Here is a 19,830-nt window from a genome sequence, read left to right on the forward strand (position 1 = left end):
ATTATAATTTCCTCTCAGGAAATGTAGTCACTCATTGTAGCTCCAACACTAACAGCTGACTTTTGAAAGAAAACTATTTAACAATAGCAAAGCTAATAGAAGAGATTACCTCTAACAGCTGTTTAACTACATATGAACAAAAGATACAAATTAAAAATACACATGAGAGACTAGGGCTGTCACTCAGTTGGTACGGTGTTTGCCTAACACAGCATAAAGCACTAGGTTCAATCCCAGCACCATATAAACAGGTGTGGTGGTACAAACCTATAATCCTAGGATGATGAGGTGAAGGATCAGGCATCCAAGGCCATCCTCTGCTACACAGAACTCTGGAGGCCAGCCCAGATGACACAAAACAAGGACAGACACAGGCATAGACACAGACCACACACACACACACACACACACACACACAGACACATACACCATCCACAACAACACTTAATCAAAACCACATGAATTCTACAACAAATGTACAGAACATTAAAAAAAAGGGGAGGGGGAGACACTGCTGAGCGGTGGTGGCACAAGCCTGTGATCCCAGCATTTGGGGGGCAGAGGCAGGCAAACTGCTGTGAGTATGAGGCCAGCCTGATCTGCAAAGTGAATCCAGGACAGCCAAGGCTACACAGAGAAAGCCTGTCTTGAAAAACCCAAAATAGATGAATGAATGAATGAATGAATGAATGAATGAATGAATGAATAGGGAGATGTTTTATTTTTTTATAACCTGCCTTATAACTAGTCCTAATGAACATACCCATATTAGACTTTTTTCTACTAAAAATTACCTTTTCCCAAGTAATCTTTTTCAGTTTTCATTGTACAGATTTCAGAACACGTAGTAGTGTGTTACTTAAGGACAAAACACCTACTGTGTGTTGACCATATTTGCTCTGTACCTTCCCTTTTCTTTTTTAATTTTTATTGGTGCTGGAGCTCAAGGCCAGGGCCCTGTGCATGTTAGGCTAGTGTTCTGCCACTAAGATATACCCTCACCCTTCACTGTTCCCTTCTTAATAATGATCTCCTTACAACAGTGTTTCAAAAGTTGGGTTGCTATTTTGATGCTATGTACTCTTCACTGTGATTGTACATTCATATGCATGAAGTTTAGGGGAGACATTTTAAACTACAATATTTTCTCTAACTGGTAAAAGGCAAAATAAATAAATAAAATCACTGATATATTTGTTACTAGTACATTTACAATCTGCATCTATTCCTTAACTATGCCTACATTTCAATATCTTATTGAAAAGTTTTAAAAGACTCATGAGTAAACTTGGGCAATTTTACTCATTAACAAAATATATTGGTATTATTCTTCAGAGGAAAATTTATAGAAATCATCTTGTAGGTTTTAACTCTATGATTTTTGAAAAACACGTTGTATCTGCTCCTAGGGCAACAACCTCAGGTCCACTGTAAGGCATTAACAGCTTACAAGCACTTTTCACTGTGAAACCTCTGTTTTGGGAGCAAAGGTGGCACTCTAAATAACCAGCAGCTATTATAGTTTAAAACAAAATTTGTTAGGGCTCTCTGCCATAGCACTTCTGAGAGTAAAAAAAGAGCTGCTTTCCTTTCTCCTTAGAACAGGAAAGCAGCTTTAACTAAACAAATGGGACAAGAGCTAATGCATTTTGGATATAGAAGGACTTCTAGGAAAGAAAAACCACAATTTCAAACTTTGTAATCCTGGCCTATTTTCAAATTCTTGCTAATCACTTACTAGGCATATGACCACAAAATAAATGACTTATTTCATGTAATGCACACGTAAAAGAAAAAAAAAGGCAATGTCTTCCATAACCCTTCCATAGTCCTGTGCCACTGCACAGGACTCTACTGTTCCTAAAACCTTTTAACAACCCCTTCTTCTTATCATGGCCTACAGGACTTGCTCAAATTCTACCACCCCAGAAAGATTATTTTGACTTACCCTATCAAGGAGAAAGGTCTACTTTTAACTCCCAAAGCACTCTGCACTCTTTTTAACAACACCTATGACCTTCTATAGCATTATGATTACTTCCACACATGATACATCCTCTATTAAATTAACTCTTATTTCTCTCACTACCTGAAACAGTGCCTTGCACACAGTAGCTACTTAATAAATGCTTATTCAATTAAGAAATGAATCTGAGAGTATTTCCCATGGAGAATCATAATAGTTTTTACTGAACATGTATAAATAGACTGAACTTTACCCTCTGAGAAAAACTATTTGAAGTTTCCAAGAGCTATATCTTAAATCAGGACAAGTCCCTCAGGTAGGCAGAGCTTCAGTCACATGAGCGTCCTTGTACTTACTTGTTCATGTTCTCCTTTCTATGAATGAGTCTTTATATTGCCAACACTACGGTGGTGAAATAGTTTGGTGTGTGTGTGTGTGTGTGTGTGTGTGTGTGTGTGTGTGTTTTTAATGCAGCCACTTAAAATGAAGTTATGACAGCCTGAAAATGGGATTCTAAACTTGCTCTGCTGATGTAATAGATCAGCTGTCATTTATCCTACCAAGTTTTCCTTTCTTAATCCTTACAAAAAAAAAAAAAAAATCGTTTCTGCACTTCCAATAGCTGAGTTCTTTTCCAGACACTGCTTCCCATCTTACAATATGATCTGAAGAGGGAACAAAGAGCTAATAAAACACAGTTGTCCTCTAAAACAAAGCATGATCCCTCTAAAACCTAGTAAAGCCACAGCAAAGTAAGTGTGAGAGATTGGCCTTCTCTGTAAGAGGAAAAAAGTTATCAGAAAAGGGACTGCTTTGGAGCATAACAAAAACATGTTAAGGTAAGGAGAGGGAGAAATATACACATAAAAAAACAATAATGATATTTATCCTTTTCAATCTATAAGATTCCAAGAAAGTGGCTGAACAGATTATTTTTGGATGAACAGGGGATAAATAAACAGCTTTAAAAAAAGTAATGATTTCTAACACACACACACACACACACACACACACCCTGCTAAATAATTCCACAGCAGGCCAGGACTAGTAAACATAAATGACTTGGAAAATTTCTAAGCTGATGACATGTCATAGTCTGATATATAAAAAAAAGAAATTATCAACAGGCTCAATGCTCATATAATTTACACTGAGAAGCTCACTTTCCTGTCAAATAAATTATCAACGTGTACTCTAGATAGTTTCCCAACTCAGTCTATTCATACGTCTTGAAGAACTGAAAACTGCATACCTTCCTAATGACAGGCCCTGAGCTGTTTTAATTTTATAAAGCTGGCGCTTGGGAAAGTATACAACTTATTTAGCATTTTATCATGCAATGTATTGATAATAATTCTTATCTTACACAAGTTCCGTAAGAATAAAATGTATGTCTTACATGGGTCAGTACAACATACTAGTCAGCAAATGCAGGAACCAAAAGTAAGACAAAACACATTCCCTGCCACTCCCCCAGTAATGGATGTTTGCCAGTAAGCTCCTTGCTGGGGTTACTGTATATTATATTTACCTACCTCTTTGTATTATGTAAAGCATAATTAGGACAAGCAATTCATAGGATCTCAAATAGGTGGTCTTGAACATAAACCCGACTTTTCTATCAAGGCAGAAAGATGAGTCAAATGCTTCTTCCTAAGACTGTAATTTTGAGGTAGTCTTTCATTCAAAACAAAATGTTGAGGGCTAAGAATAAGAATGTAGCTCAATATTAGAGGCTTGCCTAGCAAACATGTAAGAGTCTGAGTTCAAGCTCCAGCACTGAAAAAAACAAACGTTTCTGAAGACAAGTCAGGCAACGTGCTATGCTGAGGATAACAAAGATAAAAAGCTATGGCTGTTACCTAGAAATGGCAAATGTAACTACCTTTTCCCTCTGGCCTCTTACCCCAGTCACATCAGCTGTATTTCAAATGCTTGCAAAGTGATATGGGCAGTGACAAGAAGAAGAAAGAAGGTGGGGATGTTGGGAGAGCTATGGGTACCTTGTGCCTACACTAATTCAAACATGAGGAACAGAATTCTATCTACTCAAATTCTATCTACTGTTAACTGGCCCCATAATCTAAATAACATGAGGGCATCCTTACACATCAAGAACTCATTTCACTGTACTAAATATTAGATAATGGTCATTTTGACACCCCAAAGGAGCAGACTCAACATTAGAAAAAAGAAATAAACAGAACCACTTCACATTAGCCATTAAATTATCTCTATATTCTGCTTTTCTTCTCCTTATCTTACTGAAGAGTTTAGATTAACCTAATCTGGCCAGGGGAACAGATCTAAATGGGAGTGAGAAACACGATTTCATAATCTTAGAATGAACAAACTAGATAATCAGCCTATGAAAAACTAGAAGCTGTTTATAAAAGTGCTTACCTTCTGAAAATAACATAGTCTAAAACTGAACTGCCCCAGGTAAAGTTCTGGTTCCATTTACAATGTATCTTAACCAAATCTGATCTGTTACCTTTATCTGTTTAAATAAAGATTGAATTCTCAAATGAATAAAATCTGCAGTGGAAATCAGGTACTTAATTAAAGAAAAAGCCTAGTAGGCTGCAGGGAGAGATTTGTTGACATGGTAAATTAAACAATATTATAGGAAGGGGCATCCTCCATTTGCTATTTTCTATCGTTAGTCTACAAGATTCAAGTCAATCAATAGTAGTTACTGCTCATGCACAAGTATAGTTAGCACATTCTAAAGACTCTGCTTAAAGAGACTGAAGTGAGCTAAACTGATGAGTGTGTGTGGTTTGTATGCACACACATGTGAGAGTGTCCTAGTGTATGGATGTCAGGGGACGTCAAGTGTCTTGTTGTATCAATCTTTGCCTGATGCCCTGAATATCTCAAGAGCTCACAAAGCCTAGAGCCAGGCTGGGGCAGGTCCAACCATCTGCCTGCCTCCATTTCACATAGTGCTGAGCTTATGTGCACCCACCTTTTCTTATTTAATGTCAGTGCAGTGAATCCAAGCTCAGGTCCTTGTGTTTGAACAACAAACTCTTATTACCCTCTGAGCCATCTCTCCAGCCCTGAGGATAATTTTGACAAGATCAAAACTCAGGAATAAAAAAGTGGGGAGAGGACCTGCTAGAAAGAAGTGTAAGCCCCTGGAACTGATGATTAGGACCTTAAAGGAATGTGTCTAAGAAGTGAAGCCTAAGGTGTTTCAGCTCATAGGATCAGAAGCCCAATTTTAAATCATCTCAGTGCCTGGACAGACTGAAATTATCTGAGATTGTTAGTTCCTCTAGTGTAACCATCTACCAAAGCAAGAACAGAATAGTCCTTTCTAGAGACAACAACGCCAATCAAATAATCTCTGTAATTTTTTGTCTACAATACCTGGCATCTGATCACAGACAAACATGAAAAGATAAGACAATCTCAAAAACCACAACTTATAAAGGCATACCCACCACCTACCTGCAGAGACACATATAAGGATTAAAGTAATAAAACTACAAAAAAAAAATGGAAACTATAAGACATAATGGAATTCTAGAAATGAAAACAAAAACTAATTTAGAAACTTGATAAGTGGAAGTGCTGCCTCCTATAAGAACTGTTACTCTTATCCTAACAACCAAGGCAAGGCAAATACAACACAACACTGGAGCTGTTCTGAACCTTTCAGAGATGAGGGTACAAAAAACCTAAATGAACTAATTCCAATGACACAGAAGAAATCAGCCAAAAACTTAAAAGTGATAAAAGTGTTCATCCTAGCCAGTGTGGTGGAGCACACCCTTAATCCAGCACTCGGGAGGCAGAGGCAGGCAGATCTCTGTGAGTTTGAGGCCAGCCTGGCCTACAAAGTGAGTCCAGGATAGCCAGGGCTACATAGAGAAACCCTGTCTTGGGAAAACAAAAAACAAAAACAAACAAAAATAAAACCACCAAAAAGGGAAAAATAAAAGTGTTTCATCCTACAGCTACTAGAAGCCCAACAACACATAAATGCAAAGAAACCGCAACTAGGAATCTCAGAGCCAAATTTCTGACAGTCACATTGAAGGACAAATCTTACTGGAGGCTAATAGAGAGAGGGTAAGCATATTATTCAAGAGGAAAAACTACACCTGACTTCTCAACAGTAAGATGAAGTCCAAAAAACAACAGAATGACATACTTTAATGACTGAAGGAAAAAAAAAAAAGAAACACAACCATCCAACCTCTAACAACATACAGAATTAAATTACAATAAAATAGTTCTGAGACAGACAAAAGCTAAGAGAATCCATCCCGAAACTAGAAAAGGTCATCCTGAATAAGGTTATCCAGAACCAGAAAGACATTTAAAAGATATACTCACTTATAAGTGAATATTAGCCATAAACAGGATAAATATACTAAAGTCTACAGACCTAAAGAAGCTAAACAACAAGGAGGACCCTATGGAGGATGCTTAATTCTCATTCAGAAGGCAATCAGGAAGAGGCGGAAGAGATGGAAAAGGATGGGAGCCTACTATAGAGGGTTCTCTGAAAGACCCAGCAGGGAATTGAAGCAGATGCTGAGAACCACAGCCAAACTTTGGGCAGAGAGCTGGGAGTCTTATGGAAGATGCGGGGGATAGAAAGACCCAGAGGGGTCAGGAGCCACAAAAGGAGACTGACAAAGCTAAAAAATCAGGATCTGGAGGTCCAGCAGAGATTGACGCATCAACCAAGAACCATGCACAGAGGACTTAGACCCTCTGCTCAAACACAGCCCATATGCAGCTCAGTCTCCATGTAGGCTTCCTAGTAAGGGGAGAAGATGTCTCTGACATGAACTGGGTTGCCTGCTCTTTGATCACTTCCCCCTGGTAGGACAACCTTGCCAGCCCACAGAAGAAGAGGGTCCAGGTAGTCCTGATGGGACCTGATAGGCTAGCATCAGATAGTAAGGAGGAGGACTCCCCCTTTCAGTGGACTAGGGGAGGGAGATGGGGGAAAGTGAAAGAGAGGGTGGGACTGGGAAGAGATGAGGGAGGGAGCTACAATTGGGATATAAAGTGAATAAATTGTAAAAAAAAAAAAAAAAAACACAAATATATATAAAAGCTCAGACATGCAGAAAAAGAAATGAGAAAAGTATATGAGAAAATATAAATAAATGATGACTTATTTAATAAGAGTAAAGCCTTAATACATAAATACATAAAAAACCTAAAATATACAAAATAACAAAAATTGAAAGGGAAGGGCAAATTATTAAAATTATGTACTGTTTAAGAAATTATTTAAGTACAAGTTAAAGATGTTTTTGGAACCACTGAAATAAACAGCAAAAAAATAATAACTAGCAGTTACAAGGGGGAAAAACGGCTAACTGAAGATAATCACAAGAAAGAAGAAAAGGGCTGGAGAAATGGCTTAGCCTACTAAAGAGTTTGCAGTGAAAACCTGGCAACCTGTATTTGTTCCTTAAAATACACATGAAGGTGGAAGGAAAGAACCACAGAAGCTATCCGGTAACTTCCACATGTGCATCACATTGCATGTATGTGCAAAGACATCACACACACACACACACAATTTTATAATAAAAGAGAGACAATCCAGAAAGAACATACAATAGCAGAGAAAATTAATAAGACCAAAGATTAAAGGCTAAACACATCAGCTATTTACATTAAATACTTATGATTTAGTAAAAAGACAGGCTGACTTAAAAAAATTAAAAAAAAAAACATTTAGCCACATAGTGTGTGTGTGTGTATATATACATACATACACATATCAAAAACCAAGGCTATACAAAGTCTGAAAATAAATATAAATATTTAACACTAAAACAGGAGCTGGAAAGATGGTTCAGCATTTAAAGAGTACTTGCTGCTCTTGCAGAGGACAAGGATTTGTTCCCAGCACTCACATGGTGATTCACAACCACCTGTAACTTCAGTTAGAATCCACCACCCTCTTCTGGTCTCTATAAGCACTAGGCATAAACATAGTATAATGTACATGCAGACAAAACACTCTCACACTCAAAGTAAAATAAATCTTATTTTTTGAAAGACCAGCTGACAAAGCTACATTAATAATTTCCTAGCAATGCATTTAATCACTAGAAAGACAACTGTAAATTTTAATGCATCTATTAATAGTCTCTAAATATAGAAAACTGATACAAAAACGGATACAATAAAAGAAGAAATAATGTACTATAGAGAACAGAGGGAAAATAAAGTAAATTTTACCTTTGGAATTCTAGAAAGAAATTGAAGTACAAGCAATTAAAAAAGAAAACTTTTCCTATCCTAAAATAGGTTCACAAATGCAAAAGAAAAATACACTGAATACAGAGAAGCCACATCATATATCCACTTTAAGAAAAAATGATAACTTAAACCATGAAACAGAGAGAGAACTTGCAAGAGCGAACGAAAGCCATTTTCCCTATCATTCAGTACGTGCACATGTAAGGTTAGGCTTTAGGTGCTAAAAACAGCCACCAGCACTATCTCCCAACTTCTTCTCCCACATACACAACAGGTCAATCTTTAAAGGTTATTGCTATGATTTCACAGACCAACTACAAATGATATACTTTTATAATAAAAATAAATCTTTAAAAATTAGCACAGGCATGTGTAAACTTTTGACACTGCAGCAGGACCCTGCCATCTACAAAATTCACTCTCCAGAAACACTAATATAACAAAAATTACATCATCAAAAATCTCACACTGTCTAAGGAAAGTTCACAATCTTTGTTTTGAACCTCATTTATAGTTATCCTAGGTCACAAGAAGGTCAGAGGTTGGATCGACCTGTGTGGGGTCTCATGCTTGTAATCCTAGCACAGGGAACACTGAGGCAGAAGAAATGCCAGGTTCAAGCAAAGTTTGGGCTACAGAGTGACTCTCAGGACAGACTGAGACCCTGTCTGGAAAAAAAAAAAAGGGGGAGAAAGTGTGATCAATTATATTCGTGTTGCTTTTGCCTTACTCTGCCTCTTACTCTCAGCTCAGATTCTGAGAAACTAGCTGACCACCCAAGACTAAACAAATGCTTATCCTCCTCACCACAAAAACACTCACTTATAGCCTAATTATACAAAGCCATCAGATAAAAACCTAAACCAAAGTTACATGAGCATTATCTAACTTTCATGTCTTTTTAGCTAACCTCTCAATGTAGCACAGAACAACAAAACAACAAGAATAACAGTTTATGCTTAATGGACAAGTAAGATAAGCCAGGTTCTGTTCTAAACATGGATATATATCAACTCATTGTTTACCTTAGCAAATCAAGGTGGGTGGCAGGTTATTATAATTGCCATTTAAAGTAACAAATTAGCCAGAATAGTCCTTATAATCTTCTCTCTTCTTGCCTAGCACTCTGGGGCCAAGGCTGTGACTATAGAGGTTAGAAAAAGAACCAACATCATTTTAGCACTATTCCATTTCTTTATACAGATGTTTCTCAGAAAGCTATCTGTAGGTAAAATAAAACTCGATGTGTTACAGTTCTTACTCCAGGTCCCTAGCTTTCCTACCAGTATCTCTGCAAACATAGCACATTTTCCTTTCTTTGTAAACCCAACTATGGTTATGTTCCTAAATACTTCCTCCAGGTTGGGTTTTGTCGTTGTTCCCCCTTCTAAGTGCTATTTTCATGAAATGAACTACGACAGTCTCTAATAACTCCTGAACTTACATGTCCATCCCATACCTCTCACCAGATCTCCAATTCTATAGAACAGTCACAAACACATTCTGCTGATATTTTAGGCTCAAAGTGTCCAAAATGGAAATTATGCCCTGCTCCTCTGTATTAATTCATTTAACTTCATGATAATGAATTACTTGAAGCTGGGTGGCTTAAAAAGAAAAGTTTAGATTAGTGCTGACTGTGGCAAAGACCCCTTACTGCATCACATCATGGTGGGTAGCAACACCAAGAACCCAAAAGAGGGAACTCCGATTTCCTTAGTAACAAGCATACACACTGCATTACCATTGAAATTTAAAAGGGGGGGGGGTAGATAAAACCAGACAATTCTCAGACATACTATAAATTTCTTCAATTAAAACCCAAAAACAATGGGCTGGAGAGATGGCTCAGAGGTTAAGAGCACTGGCTGTTTGTTCTTCTAAAGGTCAAGAGTTCAATTCCCAGCAACCACATGGTGGCTCAGAACCATCTACAATGAGATCTGGTGCCCTCTTCTGGCATGCAGGCACACAAGCAGGAAGAATACTGTGTGTGTAATAAACAGAAGGTGCCAGTTCTGCCAGTAAATGCAATCAAAAGGGCTGGGGAGATGGTGCAGTGCAAGGACACAGGCTTGAGCTGAAATCCACAAAACCAGGAGGTGCAGCAATGAGGTCTGTAACGCAGCACTCCTGAGGCCAGGTGGAAACAACACAGAACCCTAAGAATCCTGCGGGCTTGCCTGCCTGGAACTGCAAACAACAGAGATCCTGCACCAGACAAGCTAGAGGAGTAAGACCAACACCTGAGCTGACCTCTGACACCCACACAAGTACCACAGCAGCACTCACATATACCATGTAAAATAAATAAATACACAGAGGCACTTCTGTTTTCATCTGTCAAGTTGGTAAAAATTATGAAGTCTGGACAAAATAATTTATTGGCAAGGGTATGGAGACACACATACTCTCATTTGTTGTTAAGAATCATCTTTTAGGCAAACGATTTGCAAATAACTACCAAAAATTAATATAGAAACACACATATATATAAATAATCAAAGATAAATTTCAAATTAATATAAATGCCATATCTTATAGTTCCATAAATATCTGATGCACAAAAACATATACATTTATAAAAAGTAGGCTCACTGTATCATTTGTTAGCAACCAAAAATTTGTGGGTATCAGAAGACAACTGGTTAAATCGACCAATCAACCAAACACCACATGGTATCAAACAACTGCGCTACATCTACACGCACTCAAGCAGAAAGAGGCCCAACAAGGTGATAAATGATACATGCATCACAATCCAACCTGCAATCTGCTATAGATGCATTGCTTAAGTATTTAGTTACACATATACAACATAAAATCTGTATTATCAAACGTGATTACCTCTGGGGACAGGTCCAGAGCAAGATTTCACATCTTTATACATTTATTCAAATTTTTATAATTAAAAATTTAGGTCAAATCAACAATTAACTTTACACAAAAAATTAAAATTCCAACTAGCAATCAGATTTAGCAATGTTGTCCATAAAGATAAACGTCATGGCCAAAAGATTACGGACCAACAGAGCAAAAAATAGGGCCTCACTACTTCTCCTGTGGTCAAGAGTATTCTAAGACAATCCTATCCACTTCTGCTCAGCTATGGATTCAGAAACTAGATTATCCTGTTTGTTAAAAGCTTATAATAAGGGTGTGCTCAAAAGGGAGACCTCTGGGACCGAGAACTCGCTTGATGCATGGACTTCAAAAACCCCCTTATTCTTCTTCTTGGTTACATTAAGATGCATAAAGGAAGTCATCATCAAAGTGTTTCTGCACACACTTCCTTGAACACGATATACAAATCTAAAACTAATAGTCCTCACTCAAATTTCAAGTTTTCAAGAATTAACCAACAAGATGCTCAAATTTTAGTTACTACACTTAGTTACGTTATAAATTTTAAATTACATATGAAACTTAAAATTTGTTATTCTATTCCTGAGTTGTTAACTATAATGATATTTTGTTAACTATGAAAGTACAACACTGATTTTAAAAGTTCATTCATTCTGCAACAGAAAAACAAACAATCTCTATTCAACTTTTACATAGCATCATTTTTAAAATTCACTCTGCTCAGGAATCCTCAATAAGTTTTTACCAACTACTGTCAACTAATCAGTCCTGAAAACAAACAAACAAAAAAAAAACAAAAAAAAAAAAACAGAACAATCTGTCTCCAGGTTTACAGAAGAAAGGCTCAGGCTGTAGCTCAGTGGGAAGAATACTTGCCCAACATCCAGTCTGCAAATCCACAAGTTCAACTCCCAGTACTAGAAACACCTGTGCATACACACACACACACACACACACACACACACACACACAGACACACACACCATACAGAAATACACAATCCAGAAGACACTGTAGTAGCTGGCTTTATAGTAGCATCTTCACATATGCACATCTTCCAGGAATCACTCTGAGGAAATGAAAAACAACTCGCTCTTGACAGCTTTTGTCTATTGGCTTCATAAACTAAGTAGGACTACTCTAAAGATCCACATCCAGAATTTTGAGAGAAAGAAGCACTGTTACTTGATCAGCACTGACACAGTGGTTCCAGAATGCTTTCCACCTATATCATAATGGTGTTTGCTCCACATCAAGTTCCTATTACCTGTCTTATCTCAGCCACTAGACCCAAGGCTTCCTGAGGAGAGAAAAAAACATCCATTTCATCTTAACAATCTATCTCCAAAGTGCTGTGGCTTTATGATTAGCCCTCAATGTGTTTGCAAACAATAAAAATTATTTAAACATTTAGCTCTGGCAGTAGAACTGTCTGACTGAAAACTTAAATTAAAAAGTCTTGGTGGGCTGGGTGTTGATGACACACACCTTTAATCCCAGCACTTGGGAAGCAGAGGCAAGTGAACTCTGAGCTCCAGCCAGCCTGGTCTACAGAGTGCCAGGACAGCCATAAAATCATTTTAAAGGTTATTTCTAATGGTGTTTCAAAGAAGAAAAGTAAAAACTTGCAATCTTATTTGCAGACTATCCAGATGCTAATTCCTTATGAAGAATTCTTCAAATACTGATTTCACTACAGCAAACCCTGTAAACTGGAGATGATGGTACATGCATATCTATAATTCCAGCACTGTGAAACCTAGGGCAGAGGATTACAAGTTTGAGGCCTGTGTAGCCTACATAAAGAGACCCCCTATCAAAAACTAAATTTATATAAAACAACCACATCTTTAGAAAAAAAAAAAAGAAAAGCCTGCTCATTCCAGCCAGCTCTATAACCTTGTCAATTTATTTTATACTCCATGGCCCTTCCAAGCCTGAGAGCAGGCAGTTATTATTTCTGGTAATACTATAACTTAAAATGCTTCACTACTTAACACTCAATTTCTGTTTCATGAACTCAACCCAGAAGCTATTTTTATACATATAAAATGCAATCACACACAATCATTTGCAAGCAATGAAAAGATTACTCCAGTCATACCTTACTTTAGACCAGGAAAAGATATACAATTAAAGTAAGCCTTAGAGAATGACAAAAGGTTAATTTTCAGATCCAACCCAGAAGCCTCCAGTTTTCAAATACAAGAACTGTGCAGAGGTCATTTAGCTGAGCTGCAGCCACTGCTCAACTTTAGACTGCAGCTAAGGGTAGAAGTGTTCAGCAGAGGGTCTTCAGATTGCCAGTAGACTAGCTCCACCTTCAGCTAACAGACAACAGAGGCTATGGTCTCTGCAATTAAAATTTTAAAAATTAGTAGGAAATATTCAGTCAAAGAAAAACCATCTTGGAAAAGTTGTACATGTTTTAGTCGGTCGTTTTGGCTGTTTCTATCTGTGCTACTGTGCTACTTAGGGGCTTAACTCAGGACCTTCAGTGACATCCCAGCAGCGAAGAGAACCTTGACTTAATTTCTCTTCCTGAGTCTATGATAAAATACCCTGACAAAACAAATTATTGGAAAAGGGATTAATTTTGGCTCACAGTTCGAAGGCACAGTGCAGCAGGGCAAAGAATTCAAGTGGTAGGATTCTGGTGCAGCTGACTGCACACATCCATAATCAGGAAGAAGAGAACTCATGGTGGTACTCAGCTCCCTTTTCTACCCACAGAGACCAGGATCCCAGCCAAGGAACAGCACCATCCACATTAACACTAACTATCATAAACCCTGCCCCTACACGTGTACAAAAACAATCTGTTTGTCAATAATCCCATAGGCTATTGAAGAGAAAGACCACATGCAGAAAAGTATTTAACACACAACTCTATCACAGCAAATCAGTGAAAGGCCTCAAAATTAGTAATAGGAGAATATTTAACTGTATGCAGAGCAGTAAATACAAACACCTGCATTTAAGTGCCAACTTCTCCAGACGGCAGCTCGGTAATCCTTCACAACGCACCTAAAACTTAAGACTCGGTTTTCTCATCTGTGAAATGGAGAAATGTTGAATACAAAAATGCAAATAAGACAGACTGATACAGTGCCTCCAACACTGCGACTGTTCTGTAAGTAACACTCTTATTAGCCAGTGTTAGTGTTACATTCTTTTCCTGAAATACACAGACATTACAAATAGCAGCTATGAGAAAATCTGTGTGCACTAATATGAAAGATCTCCAACAGTGAGACTAAAGAATGCATGCTGAAAAACAACATATTGGTAATAGATAAAATATAAGGTATATGGGTCTGTTTATGTGTAAAAAAAAAAAAAAAAAAAACTATATAAGCATGTGTAAATGGAGAAATTAATTTAAAATTGTAACATGGATTTTAAAAAGATTTACGTAATAAAAGTAAGTAATAACACTTACTTTATAATTCTATAGAGTTAACTGCAAACTAACATGTATTTTTAAGATAAGGTTTAAAATGAGCCAGGTGTGGTGGCAAACGCCTTTAATCCCAGCACTCCGGGAGGCAGAAGCAGGCCAATGTGAGTTCAAGGTCTACAAAGTGAGTCCAGGACATCAAAGGCTACACAGAGAAACCCTGTCTCAAAAAACCAAAAAAGAAAAAAAAATTAAGATAATGTAAAAAAAAAGGAACATTATATTAATGTTCTGAAGTTATATATAGCTCAGAATTATGATGTAAGAGAACGAGGCATATAGCAGACAGCAATTACAAAGAAATATAACAATATTATACTACTGATTCTCAAGTTTTCTTATCTAATATACACGTGTTTTTAATGAAAATACTCTTTCTTGTAAATTAATCCAAAATTTGGCCCCTCTTTTAAAATCATATTTCACTTGATGGTACTCGCAGTTAAATAGAAAAGGGGAGAAGTGCTAGAAAGATATTAAACAGTTAAGAGCATGTACTGCTCTTCTGTAAGACCCAAAATTTATTCCCAGCACCTACACTGAGCAGCTTACAACTGCCTATGAGTTTAGTTCCAGGGGATCCAGTGCATTCTTCTGGCCTCCACAGACAACCATACATAAAACACACACACACACACACACACACACACACACACACATGCACAGGCACAGGCACACACACAAAATAAATCTTAAAAAGTAACAACTAAATCACACTTTAATTTCTGGAGCTAAAATATAACAGAGTTTTTAAGCAACTTTACGTCTCATTTTCCTGACAATCCGGTTAGGCAGGAAAGGTATTTTTCTTGTCTGCCTGCAGCCCCAATTTATAGATTTACCTGTAGCTGTAGAACCCTGAGTCACACCTCCACATCCTTGCCCCCACATGAAAATCTTTTCTTCATCTCACATGATACATTGATTTTCAAATAGTTTGCTAAGCAGTGCATTTCTTACCGAATATGCTCACTCACCCCAAAAACATACCATCTCTTTTTGTACATCCTCCTAACAGATAGGCAGAGCTGAACACCAAGTGTTTTTATGAACAACTCCAAAAGTCAATTATCCTTGCAAAAATGACAAAATTGATACACACTAAAAGAGCTGTGTATGTAAGAGGATGATCAAGCTCATAAGGGGTCAGAAATCCGTGAAGAGTGGCTGAAGAGGGGTGGGGAGAGAGCTGCACACTTGTCCCGTGACGAGTGGCTGGAGAGTGGTCTCATGTGTATGGTCTGTCACCAAACATAAAGGAATCATCTATGGAGTACAGAAACGGTGGACACAACGCAGCAAACATTCACGTGCTTCTAGCACTGTGATAAACACCATGGCCAAAAGCACCCTGAGAGGAAAAGATTAATTTCATCTTACAACTTCCAGGTCACATCCATCACTTAGAGAAGTCAGGGAATCAACTCAAGGCAGGAACCTCAAGTCAGAAGCTGATGCAGAGAGACTACAGAGGCATGCTGCTTACTGGCTTGCTCCGTGTGGCTTGCCCAGCCAGCTCTCTTGTGTGACAAAATGGCCCCCACAGACTTACCTACAGGCCAATGTGAGGGAGGCACTTTTCTCAACTGAGGTGTCCTCTTTTCAGATGAGTCTAGCTTGTCAGGTTAACAATGAACTAACCAGCGCATCCAGTCTAACTGATGCTTAGGTATACCAGGAATACAAAGATGAATAAGACAAGCACCAATCTTCAACAGGTTAAGACTATCAAAGGTGACAAGAAAATAAGTAATAAAAGATGAAAAGTGTTTTTAAACACTACAGGAACACAGAAAATGGCAACCATTAACTCTCTGGGAGAGAAGCCCACAGAAAAATTTCCGATAAGAAAGGAGTTAAAGAAGTAGGATGGAGCTTTAACAGGAAAAAAAGAACAGCATGTGCAAAGGCCTGAAGGCACAAAGCTCCGCAATTAATCTGGAGTGGGAGAACAAAAGGTACATGCAAGAGTGATGAGGGGAGACAATTAAATAGGGATTGGTGGGGACTGTTAAAGAATGTGCAAGATCTCACAATCTCTATCCCAAGGTGTTTAGACTATGAAATTATGGGATATTTATTAATAAGACATTTTAAGTGGGAGTTCAACACTTCACTATTGCTAGTTTAGGTGTGGATAAAGATGACAAGATACAGACAGAAGAAACCCCTAGGAGGTAAAGGTCAAACAGAGTAAGGTTTTTCTGGATCTTAATTCAGAAGAGTAGACAGACAATGATGACTACAATGGATGATATAAGACAAATCCACGCCATCATTCTAATGATGTCCTGGCCAGGGACTGGTTCACTGCCACTGAGAAAAAGGGATGGAGGAAGAGGAGAGAGCAGTAGAGGTGAGTCTAGCTTTGGGCCTGCATCGGCGAAGCTCCCAAGTGCTGAGTGAGGGGAGGGTCATTGGTATACTGACAAAAATCAAAGAAGGAGGAATGAGACAAACATTAGAAATCAGTATTTAAGAGACTAAAAAATGTGAAAAATAAAAGAAGAAACCATGAGAAAAAAACAAACACTAAATCAGTGATAAAGGCTGATGCTGATAAAGGCAAGGAAAGACCTAAAATTGAAGAGTGGAACACTGAACATTACTCTAAACATGAGACAAGATTTCCTAACAGACATTAATAAAAACAGAAACAGACCACCCTGTGAGGTAGTGTCAAATCAGGTAAATGCCTGTCAGAATGTGTGGGGTCCCTCTGCGAAGAATGTCAACCGAGAACATTGGCAAGTCACAGGGTACTCAGACAATTCATCTTCCCCAGGGATCACCACAGATCTTCGCAGTAACCAGTCTTCCCTTCCTAAACCCTGACTGTGTGCTTCTTCACTTCCAATCCTTCACCACTGCTAACCGTTTTCTATCATAACCCCCCACGAGCGTTTTTCCCTCCTTCCACGTGCCTAAATGGCCACGCTAAGATGGCAAACACTCATTTATCCTATGTGCCCACCCATCCTTTTCTCTATCTACTACTGAGCATCATCACTCTCCTGCCAAAAGAAAAGTCAGATATTATTCTTCAAAAACAAGTAAACAAAATACTAGCAAATAACATCTGATTTACACACAGCTTCACCCAGCAACTGCGTCCTCAGTTCTCCATCCCTTCATCTCCCACAGCTCCGAACAGAACAGCCCCTGCTGACTGCAGTGACTTTTTTTCACTTTTGTAGTGTGACAGAAGGGTTAACAGAAAATATTTTTTAAGAAGCATAAGCAAGCCTATGAGGGAGAACCAGACCTGTGCTCCAGACTCCTCTGCATCACTAGCCGTGGGCCTGCTAACTCCCACGCCATCACCACCTCAGATCAGAGAAACCCTGACACTGGCTACGAAAATCACACCCACACACACTTTCTCAAAGCCTGTTCTCCTTTGCCGTGTTTACCAATCACTTGACTCTGTAATCAGTAGAGGAGTAGGTATCTTCCCTACCTATACTCCAGACTGCAAACTCCATAACGGCAGAGAGCAAATGCCTTGCACCTCATCCCTGCAAAATAAACTCACTGATTGAGTTAATGGTAAAATAGATGTTAAGATCCCTTCCTAAGAAACTGCTTACTTTTTTTTAACATAATAAAATGACCAGCACAGTGAGCCACCGAGCCTGAGGAACTGAGTTCATTCCCTAGGACCCACATGCTAGAAGAGCAGACGCCTCCAAAGTTGTCCTCTGACCAACACACACACGCCATATACAACAGGTAGGTAGACAGGTAGGTAGGTAGGTAGATAAAATGTAACGCAAATGTCTAAATTCCGGCATTGTTTTGCCTTATTTTACTTTTTTAAAAGGTACTGGCAAAATTTTAAACATAAACAACAGCTATGACCTCAAATACATAATGAGCTATAAGTAAACTTAAATAAGAAATTTAGAAAGTAAGAGAAACTTGTTTTCCAAAATGGATACATTCCTCTTGACTGTTCCCATGAAAAGAAACTATTCAGTTACTTACATTTCAGGTCGGAAAACTGTGCCCAAAACTTTGTTCAAGATAAATGTTCAAGGGCACATCACAATATCAATGATCTTAATGTAACATTAGCACTGTTGTTTAGCAAAATTCCAAAGTTTATCAGCCAAATCATATTGTAACGTGATTTTAATGATTTCATAATAATCAGAGGAAAACAAGTTTTTGGTTTAGCAATTACGAGTTGCCACTGCGTGGGATCAGGTGACCTTCATGTGTAAAAATGGAAAGCTCATCAAAGTACGTGAGAGTTTTGTCGAGCCGTGTGGCACACCACCTTAGGTAAACACGCTGAGAAAGCACCGGGCAGTTTGCCCTTCAAGTGTTGACTGAGCCCTGCTCCTCAACGACCAGGGGTTTGGCCCCCTTAAAAAAGAATGCAGGTAATTCCAGTAATGCATGAACACACACACCAGGAAAAAAAAAAAGCTGGAAATGTATGTGTCTACACTGCCGATAGAGACAATTAGACAGACATCTAAAAATCCGACGCCTGAAAGTCTTCGCAGGTTGAGGGTGGTGAACACTGAGCTAGTTAAAGCCCCGGTAAAGAGGCGTTTCGTAACGGAAGCACTACTCGACAGAATCACTTGGAGCCGCTCTCCGCGGCGTCCGCATGGCTAAGTCAACAGCGCTTGAGGGGGCTAGTATACCCTCGTCACCCCCTCTCTGCCAGACTGGTCTCCAGGCGCTGGGCGAGCGTCCCTCGACATCCGACCGCGCTCCCCTTCAGGAGCTGGCCAACCCGTGACCAGGCCAGAAAGAAAGGATTCAGGCCCCCTCCTCCATCCTTTCCTAAAATTAATGAATTGGCCGCACGATTGTTTATTTAATGAGGTGTGTAGTGGCCTCTACTGGTGCTTGTGCGAGCACAAGAATGTCCCACTCTTACAAGTGGGATGAGCCTGGGGGAGGGGAAGGAGCCTGGGCGAGGGGTGAACCTGCCTCCCGGTACAAAGCGCGGACCCGGACCCCGGAGCTCGGGGCCCGGCGCGGAGGAGCCCCTCCCCGGCGGGGTGCCCTCCTCCCCGCTCCGCTCTCCGCCACGCGAGACCCTCTTCCTCCGCCGCCCCCGGAGCCGGGGCGAGAAGTTCCCGCACGCTCCGCTCCGGATCCTCAACAACAACAGAACCCCGCCGCGGCCGGGGAGTCGGCGCCGCGCCCCGGCCCCCGCGGCGTCCCGGGCCCGGCCGCGCTTACCTGCGGGCGGCGGCGACGAGCCGCCCCTCACGGCCGCGACGCCGGGGAGCAGCAGCAGCAGCGGCAGCAGCAGCGGCGGCGGCGGCGG

At 39.4% G+C, this 19,830-nt stretch overlaps 1 protein-coding gene across 1 annotated transcript in view; it reads right to left on the reverse strand.

Annotated features, from left to right (window-relative positions):
- Nucleotides 1-19,830, reverse strand: part of Neo1 (neogenin 1) — a 193,184-nt gene that overhangs the window by 166,511 nt on the left and 6,843 nt on the right. The window contains exon 4 of the mRNA XM_055622080.1: nt 19,743-19,828. Within this exon, the coding sequence (XP_055478055.1) occupies nt 19,743-19,828 (86 nt within the window). The remainder of the gene's footprint in view (nt 1-19,742; nt 19,829-19,830) is intronic.

Source organism: Psammomys obesus, unplaced genomic scaffold (genome assembly GCF_907164565.1).
Source record: "Psammomys obesus unplaced genomic scaffold, mPsaObe1.curated_primary_1811, whole genome shotgun sequence".
In the NCBI taxonomy this organism is placed as follows: Eukaryota; Metazoa; Chordata; class Mammalia; order Rodentia; family Muridae; genus Psammomys; species Psammomys obesus.